The sequence below is a fragment of the Salarias fasciatus genome, chromosome 13, assembly GCF_902148845.1.
Source record: "Salarias fasciatus chromosome 13, fSalaFa1.1, whole genome shotgun sequence".
NCBI classification, from domain to species: Eukaryota; Metazoa; Chordata; class Actinopteri; order Blenniiformes; family Blenniidae; genus Salarias; species Salarias fasciatus.
Window position 1 is genome coordinate 740,941 of NC_043757.1, and position 9,100 is coordinate 750,040.

Genomic DNA, 9,100 nt, shown 5'->3' on the forward strand with positions numbered 1-9,100 from the left:
GGGAGGTGTTCCGGGCATGTCCCACTGGGAGGAGACCCCGGGGAAGACCCAGGACACGCTGGAGAGACTATGTCTCTCGGTTGGCCTGGGAACGCCTTGGGATCCTCCCAGAGGAGCTGGAGGAAGAGTCTGGGGACAGGGAAGTCTGGGCATCCCTGCTGAGACTGCTGCCCCCGCGACCCGGCCCCGGATAAGCGGTAGAAAATGGATGGATGGATGGATGGACGGTCCCCTTGGTCCCCCCAGATTGAAGGTCTCACACAGTCCTAAAGTCGACTTTATTGTTATTAAGTTACACGGTGGAACCAGAACACAAACAGGAAGTTAGAAAGAAAACAGGCGTCGGCATCAACCGGCAGAACCAGTCCAGACCGGCCCGGTCCGGTCCGGGTCCAGGTCCCAACCGCTTCCAGTGTAGCGGTCTGTTAGCATGTTAGCATGGAGGCTAATGGGGGAGGGGGACTGTCCAGCGGTGGGGGGATTCCTGATGCACGGTTCCAGTCGTTCCAGATTCTGATTCATTTTCCTCCCGTCAGAACCTCCGAGGTCCAGGATGGAACCTCGCTTGAGCCGAGACCTGACTGGCACGGCCTCTTCCTGGAACAGTTAGCATGCTAACCGGCTAGCCTCAAGCTAACCGGCTAATCTCACGCTAACCGGCTAGTTTGAAGCTAACTGTTAAAGAACAGCAGCTCTCGGTTCACATTTAGAGAAAAGCAGCGAGGAGAACTTCCTGTTGTGGATAACTGGGCTGACCTCGGTTCTCACCGCTGCAGGGGGGTCTACGGCTGGTTTCAGGAAGTCAGCGGGACTCAAGTCCTCCGAACTGCACCGTGAAACTCACTTCCTGTCCAGGTTGGGAATCGAACACCTCCAGCTTCAGGGAGCTTCCAGCAGGACAGAACCGGATCTGGAGCAGCGGCTGGGAGACCAGCTGGCCCCCGGCCCTGGGGGGGCCAGAGGGGGGCCAGAGCTGGGACTGGAACTGGGGCCGGTCCCGGTCCTCCTCCTTACTGTGGGACCATCCGTTCTCCACCCCTCGACACCCTAAAGCATCCTGCACGACCCAAACCCCGCCCCTAACCCCGCCCCCTGGCGCACCCCGAACCAGGACCTGGTTTTTCTTTCATTTGGCAAATCGTCAGAAAAATAAGAAAAGAACATTAAAAACAGACGAGTTGTTTCACACCAAGCAGAATACAGACGTTACAGCTTCACCCACAGAGCTCATGTTACGCTAGCTAGAAGAAAAAAGACGGGATTCCACAGCGGCCGGCCGAGCCTTTCACCATGGAGAGAGAGAGAGAGAGAGAGAGAGAGAGAGAGAGAGAGAGAGAGAGAGAGAGAGAGAGAGAGAGAGAGAGAGAGAGAGAGAGAGAGAGAGAGAGAGAGAGAGAGAGAGTTGTGTGTGTGTGTGTGTGTGTGTGTGTGTGTGTGTGTATAAACCGACACGGATGAGCAATCTTTCAACACAGGAATTGTCCGCAAGAGGAAAACTCAAACCCACATCACATCAGAATCATCTGCATTCCCAAAATAAAAGCCTGGAGTCGTCAGCGGCGTCCAGGAAAACAACGTTAGTGCCGCTAAATATAGATTTACTATTTCTTTATACGTCTCTTCTGTTATACGTCCCCAAGAACGGCATGGAAAAGGTACAATGATCCCCCAACCCCGCCCAGCTGGTGTGTGTGTGTGTGTGTGTGTGTGTGTGTGTGTGTGTGTGTGTGTGTGTGTGTGTCCTTAGCGTCAGATTGCTACGTTTTGTTGTGGAGGAAAGGAGTGTTAGCTTGTGCTGTAGTGTGTGTTGTAGTGTGTGTTGTAGTGTGTTATAGTGTGTGTTATAGTGTGTTGTAGTGTGTGTTATAGTGTGTTGTAGTGTGTGTTATAGTGTGTTGTAGTGTGTGTTGTAGTGTGTGGTAGCAGTCCTTGGTGGTCCCTGGCGGCCCCTGGCGGCCCCTGGCGGTCCCTGGCGGCCCCTGGCGGTCTACGCGCTGGCGCTGATGCTCTGTTTGTAGACGGCATGGTAGGCGTTCCTCAGCAGCACGTAGGGGAAGCAGGACTCCAGCAGGTCCATGGTGAGGAACGGGGACTCCTGCACGATCTGAGACGCACACGCTACGTTAGCATGGGGCTGCGCTAGTGTGAGGCTACATTAGCATGAGGCTATGCTAACATGAGGCTAAACTAGCGTGAGGCTACGTGAGTATTATGGGTACATTAGCATGAGGCTACACTAGCATAGGGCTACACTAGCGTGACACTATGTTAGCATGAGGCTACATTAGCATGAGGCTATGTTAGCAAGAGGCTACATTAGCGTGATGGGCACATTAGCATGAGGCTACACTAGCATGGGGCTACACTAGCACGAGGCTACGCTAGCACGGGGCTACGCTAGCATGAGGCTACGTTAGCATGAGGCTACGTTAGCATGAGGCTGCTAGCGTGACGCCAGGTTGTGCTCTCCTGTTCCTTTCTCAAAAGGCCGAAGATTAGACTCCACTTGGTTCCATATGATCAGCTGATCACCCAGATCAATTATTTGATCAGGATATCTCCTTTAAAGCACACATCAACCTGTCTTGGAAAACAGCATATTTCCACTTGCGCAACATAGCTAAAATAAGAAACATTCTACCTAGAAGCGATGCAGAAAAACTCATCCATGCATTTGTTTCTACTAGACTGGACTACTGCAACTCCCTTCTTGCAGCCTGCCCAAAAGTGCATTAAAAAACTTTCAGTTGGTTCAAAATGCAGCCGCCAGATTATTAACTGGAACTAGAAGACGTGAACACATTACTCCCGTTCTAAAATCTCTTCACTGGCTTCCTGTCGAGTTTAGAGTTAGATTTAAAATCCTTCTCCAGACTCACAAAATCCTAAATGGGATGGCTCCGACCTATCTCCAAGATGCTTCAACGCCTTATCAACCAATCAGAGCACTCCGCTCTCAAAATGCAGGGTTACTGGTGACTCCTAGAGTCTCTAAATGGACACTAGGTGGAAGAGCCTTTAGCTATCAGGCACCGTTTTTATGGAACCAGCTTCCAAGTGGTGTCAAAGAGGCAGACACAGTCTCCACATTTAAGGTGAGGCTCAAGACGTTTCTCTTCGATGCAGCCTATGATCAGGTCAGCTAGGGACTCTAAACTAAACTAAACTAAACTAAACTAAACTATCTCAACTATACTAACTAAATACTAGTTTAAATACTAAACTATCCACAAAGCTGCCCCAGGAGCTAGAATGCTGTGGGAAGTACGGTGCACTGAGCCCTGTCCTCTAATGTCTGAATGTTCTTCCCTTTAGTCCCTTCATTGCTTTTCCCCTGCTGTCCCCCCCTTCGAGGGGGAGTCTTCTCCAGTTTCAGTTGCTGACTCCACTATTACGAGGGCCTACGAACAAGCTCCGTCCGGACCGGGAGGACACTCCTGTCGGTCCTGCCCGCGGACTGGCTTTGGTTCTACTGCTGGGATCCGTGGTTCTTGTGCTGGACCGTCCAACGGACTGTCCTCAACATTGTCCTAGGCTTTACTTCTGATTGTCTCATGCTAGCTGTTGCCAAAGCTGTCCGTCCCTGGGAGAGGGATCCCTCCATACTGTGGTTCTCCCCAAGATCTCTTCTTCTCCCACTGGGTTTCTGGAGTGTGTTCTTGCCGGATGTGAGGGTCTAAGGCGGTGGTTGCTTCGTTTTGTCTCGTTACTGTGAATCTGACATATTACCATGATGCTTATTCACTGTTTTTATTTTTACCAACCAACGTAACATCTTGAAGCCTCTGAGGCAGCTGCTGTTGTGATACTGGGCTATACAGAAATAAAATTGATTGATTGATCAATAGAGTGTGTGTGTGTGTGTGTGTGTGTTCTCACCATGTCCAGCAGCAGGTAGACTGACTCTCTGTTCCTGGTCGTCATCTTATCAGTTTCCTGACCGATCTTCAGCAGACTGGAGGAGGCCAGCTACACACACACACACACGCACACACACACACACACACACACACACACACACACAGTGAGACTCCTGGCTGACGTGCGGCGCAGTGCAGCAGTGGTTTGCTCTTACAGCCAGGAACTCCTTGAGCCGGTCCTCGATGCTCCCCTTGTGGATGGTGAAGAGCGCTGCAGCGATCTGGTTGATGGCTTTGGCCAAACAGTGGATGTTGTTACAGTGACCTGCAGGGGGCAGCACACACACCGGGGTCACCGGGGGCACACAGAGGACAGGGTGCAGGGGGACAGGCAGCTGGGGGACAGGCGTCCCTCGGTCCTGACCTTCGATGGCCGGGCTGTACTGGGACATGACGTTGCTGGCCAGAGTGGGCAGAGAGACGGCGACGAAGACCATGAGGAGACAGGCGATCTTATACTCCTCCTCTGGACTGATGTTGTCTGAGGACAGGGACAGGGACAGGTCACAAGGTCATGAGGTCTCTCTCCCTCTCTCACACACACTCTCTCTCTCTCTCTCTCTCACCACTCTTCTGGGAGGACAGCGCCACCACCAGGGCCGGGTCGATCTCACAGGGCAGCCCTGCTGCTGAGGACAGCTCGTACACGTTCATGGCCACCTGGAGGAGGGGGGCAGAGTGAGGGGGGGCAGAGTGAGGGGGGCAGAGGAGGGGGGCAGAGAGGGGGGGCAGAGTGAGGGGGGGCAGAGTGAGGGGGGGCAGAGTGAGGGGGGGCAGAGTGAGGGGGGCAGAGTGAGGGGGGCAGAGTGAGGGGGGGCAGAGTGAGGGGGGGCAGAGAGGGGGGGGCAGAGTGAGGGGGGGCAGAGTGAGGGGGGACAGAGTGAGGGGGGGCAGAGTGAGGGGCAGAGTGAGGGAGGGTTAGTGGGGGGCGGGAGGGGGGTTAGTGGGGGGGGGGGGGGGGGGTGAGGCTGCTCTACCTTCATGTCCGTCTCTCGAGGAATGTGGTCTTTGAAATCCTCCACCGAGCTGACCAGGAAGGGAATGTGACAAGACAGGACCTGGACAGGAGACAAGGTCATCCAGGGGTCAGAGGTCAACTACTGCACAGCAGGCCCAGAGGTCACCTGACAGACCTGCATCTGTTCTGAACCGAGTGGAAACATGGAGGACTGACTGCTGTGATCAGGACTCCGCCCTGACTCCGCCCTCACTCCACCCTGACTCCACCCTGACCCCACCCTCACTCCGCCCTGACTCCGCCCTCACTCCACCCTCACTCCGCCCTGACTCCGCCCTCACTCCACCCTCAGTTCCCCGCAGTTCTCAGAACGTCTCCTTCCTTTCACTTCCTGTTTTGCTTCACATCTTTTGACGAAGCAACAAAAACAGAAAGGAGCAGTGGCTGATGGGAACCAGGAAGTAGACAGTGTTACTGAAAATAACTGGGCTACAGTTAACCCGGCTACAGTTAACCCGGCTAAAGTTAAGCGAGAGCTAAAGCTCGGGTTGGCGATCTTGGAAAACTAGCATGTATTCGAACGTAGCGCCTCCCCGAGGCTCCGCCCAGCTCCGCCCAGCTCCCACCCCATTGGAGGAGCTCCCGCTGTTACGGGGGGAACGGACTGGACGCGGAAGCGCCGCGCCCGGAGTTTTTCTTTTTCTTTTCGCCGCGTACAGAGTTTGACGGCCTCCATCACCGGTCTGACCGCCGCACACAACGCGCAGGGCCGCGGCGCCCGCTCCGCTTCCTTCGATTTTTCCCAAGAGTGCGCTCGCGGCTCGCGCACTGAATCAGGGTCAGTGCACGCCATTGAGAGGTACGCGCAGGGGGCAGGTCGAACGGCGAAGGGATTTGATTGGTTTAAAAAAAGGTGTCCCGTCAAGACTACTGGCTGCTGTTTTTCCTGTTTTCCTGCTGCTGCAGAGAGCGGATATTTTCCAAACTACTTTAAAAACACGCGATGAATGGCTTCCCATCAGGTCATAAAGATCATTTTAACCACTATTTAAAAAAATGGACCTCATTCAGATCGCCAACCCGAGCTTTAACCGAGTGACGGTCAGAACCCCGAGCAGCCGAAGCTTCTTACGTCTCTCAGAGCTTCCTGAGCCAAAGAGCGGAAGGACAGGATGACTCCGATGATGGTCATCCTCTTCAGGACGCTGTCCACGGCTGGAGACACACACACACACACACACACACACACACCTTCAACATTTCCAGAATCTGACAGTTTGTCTTTTTCTGTCTTTACACGAACTCAAGCTGGAAACCGTCCCTCATCCCGGGGTCAGGAGAGTGTGTGTCTCTAAGTTTGTGCATCTCCGAGTGTGTCTCAGAGTGTGTGTGTGTGTGTGTGTGTGTGATTACAGGTGAGCTTCTTGAACAGAGCTGCCATGTGTTCTGGTTTGTCGAAGCTCGTCCTCATCTGAGTCAAGACCTCCATGTTCTCCACCACCAGCTTCTGCAGAGAGACACACACACACACACACACACACACACACACACACACACACACACACACACACACACACACACACGTCAGCTTCACAGTGGAACATGGCTCCTCATGACAGGGGGAGGGCTTGACCGGCTTCTGGACCCGGTTCAGGGTTCAGGGTGAACCCAGACCCGGGTCTCGTTAGTGCGCTAGCTGTGTGTGGACACAGCGGGACGTCCTCCGTCCTGAGAGGAGACCCGCCCCCCCAGCATCGTTTACCTCACTGTGCTCCATCGCACTCATGATGTCATCAACGTGGGACACCATCCGTCCCACGTTGATGACATCATCAGCGTGGGAGAAGGCAGCCCGGCAGCTGGTCTGCAGGCCGTTCCGATTGGCTCTCAGAGCCACTGGAAACGCATCGTTTCCATGGAAACGGAGAAACAGTCGCTGTGGAGGGAGATGTGAGGGTTTCCCTCAGTGCTTTAGAGGCCTGGCAGGCTGCCAGGCTCTTCTTGCCCCTCGCCAGGCTCTTCTTGCCCCCCCCACGGGCTCTTCTTGCCCCCCCCACGGGCTCTTCTTGTTCCTCGCTCTTCTTGCCCCCCCCAGGCTCTTCTTGCCCCCCCCAGGCAAAGCGTTGTTGGTTTATTGTAAATGTTTCTTTATGCACCATAACAGCGACATCAGAGACGACTCTGGAGCTTTAATGGCGACACGGCTGGAGGTGCGATGGCGCCACCTTATGATGGATACCTGAACACAGGGGTCAGAGGTCAGGTGTGTTTCCATCCCTGACCCTACAGCCACGGCCCGTCTGCACCCGTCTGCCGCTGACAGCGTCTACGCCACATGTCTCGGAGGAAGGGTCGCAGACGGCGGACACTTCGTTTCTCCGGAGTCAGAGGAGCTCAGGAGACGGCGAGGCCGCTCCTTCACCCCCCGGCCAGGGGGGGGCGCCGCGGTGAGCCCGCCGAGCCGCGGCGGTGTGAGTTAGCATGGATGCTAGCGCGTGGTCAGAGCAGCCTTCTGCGAGCCGCGACGGGAAACATGGAACTGGAGGATCTGATCCAGAACGGCTGGTGTTCTGTCCTCAGAACGAGTCCCGGTCCAGACGGAGGAACTGCTTCTGTCTGATGAACAACAGCTTCATCAGTCACACATTCTGCTGCTGCTGCTTCACACTGCACTGCACAGCTAACAGCGACACTGCGCCCTCTGCTGGGCTGGAGGAGGTACTGCCGCACTGCTGCGGACTCCACAGAAACAACAAACACTTAAAGAACATTATGGCAGCAACAAGCGTTACCGTAGCAACTGGCAAGATGGAAATCTGTCCAACAGTCAGTGACTTCCTGCCGTGCTGCAGCTAGCCGACCCTACATTTAGCTGATGGCTACAAGACCGAGTACGGTGAGCATGTTTTGGACTATATGAAAATATTAAAGGGGCTGTATCAGGCAAAATTCACTGTTTGTATGTTTTAACCTTGTTATATAGTCATGTTCTCACCAAAAACTCCACTAAGCGTTTTTTTTTCCTTCATGCCTGTGTGTTTGAGCTTTCCTCCTTGTTGTGCTGCTCAGAGCAGCAAGCAAGAGCAAGAGTCTGGAGGGTCTGGAGGGTCTGGAGGGTCTGGAGGGTCTGGAGGGTCTGGAGGGTCTGGAGGGTCTGGAGGGTCTGGAGGGTCTGAAGGGTCTGAAGGGTCTGAAGGGTCTGAAGGGTCTGAAGGGTCTGGAGGGTCTGAAGGGTCTGGAGGGTCTGGAGGGTCTGGAGGGTCTGAAGGGTCTGAAGGGTCTGAGGTCTGGAGGGTCTGGAGGGTCTGGAGGGTCTGGAGGGTCTGGAGGGTCTAGAGGGTCTGGAGGGTCTGGAGGGTCTGGAGGGTCTGAAGGGTCTGGAGGGTCTGAAGGGTCTGGAGGGTCTGGAGGGTCTGAAGGGTCTGGAAGGGTCTGGAGGGTCTGGAGGGTCTGGAAGGGTCTGGAGGGTCTGGAGGGTTCTGGAGGGTCTGAAGGGTTGAAGGTCTGAGGGTCTGAAGGGTCTGGAGGGTCTGGAGGGTCTAGAGGGTCTGGAGGGTCTAGAGGGTCTGGAGGGTCTGGAGGGTCTGGCGGGTCTGGAGGGTCTGAAGGGTCGGGAGGGTCTGGAGGGTCTGGAGGGTCTGGGGGTCTGAAGGGTCTGGAGGGTCTTGAAGGGTCTGGAGGGTCTGGAGGGTCTGAAGGGTCTGGAGGTCTGGGGGTCTGGAGGGTCTGAGGGTCTGGAGGGTCTGGGGGTCGGAGGGTCTGGAGGGTCTGGAGGGTCTGGAGGGTCTGGAGGGTCTGGAGGGTCTGAAGGGTCTGGAGGGTCTGGAGGGTCTGAAGGGTCTGGAGGGTCTGGAGGGTCTGGAGGGTCTGAAGGGTCTGAAGGGTCTGGAGGGTCTGGAGGGTCTAGAGGGTCTGCGCTTGGTGAGTTTCTAACAGGAAAAGACGTTTTCACGTGTCTTTGCGTGTGGAGAAGCTGGAGCTAAAGAGCTAAAGCTAGCTAGCGTATTTGTTTTGAAGCTCTGATTGGTTGGAGTAGCTGTCAGTCAAAGTCCACAGGGGGAGAGGCGGGATTCTGTGAAACGGAGCGTTTTCTCTTCCGGGTTTCAGAATTAGCCCCAGAAAATCTTTTATTTCACACAAAATGACTTTTCCTTAGCGCCAGAAATAAACTATGACCATGTTAATGCCATTTCTAGGGTTTGGACGAGCTGATAAAGCAGGA

The 9,100-nt window shown here is 54.8% G+C and overlaps 1 protein-coding gene across 1 annotated transcript; it reads right to left on the reverse strand.

The window, feature by feature from the left end:
* Positions 1-261: 261 nt before the first annotated feature.
* On the reverse strand, positions 262-6,688 carry LOC115399214 (nck-associated protein 1-like). The gene is made up of 9 exons (XM_030106488.1): positions 6,646-6,688; positions 6,292-6,534; positions 6,011-6,093; positions 4,898-4,978; positions 4,487-4,580; positions 4,285-4,401; positions 4,076-4,185; positions 3,880-3,969; positions 262-2,104 (listed from the first exon to the last, which is right to left on the reverse strand). The coding sequence occupies exons 1-9, from the start codon at positions 6,686-6,688 to the stop codon at positions 1,988-1,990; spliced, it is 978 nt and encodes a 325-aa protein (XP_029962348.1). The 3' UTR covers positions 262-1,987.
* Between the last annotated feature and the right edge of the window lie 2,412 nt (positions 6,689-9,100).

Bases quoted from the DNA above. Each gene is read 5' to 3' on its own strand.
- LOC115399214 (XM_030106488.1), bottom strand. From the start codon at position 6,688: ATGGTGTCCCACGTTGATGACATCATGAGTGCGATGGAGCACA. The intron at 4,402-4,486 runs GTGAGAGAGAGA...CCCTGTCCTCAG, and splicing joins GCTGTCCTCCCAGAAGAGTG to ACAACATCAGTCCAGAGGAG. The intron at 4,186-4,284 runs GTCAGGACCGAG...TGCCCCCTGCAG, and splicing joins GTACAGCCCGGCCATCGAAG to GTCACTGTAACAACATCCAC.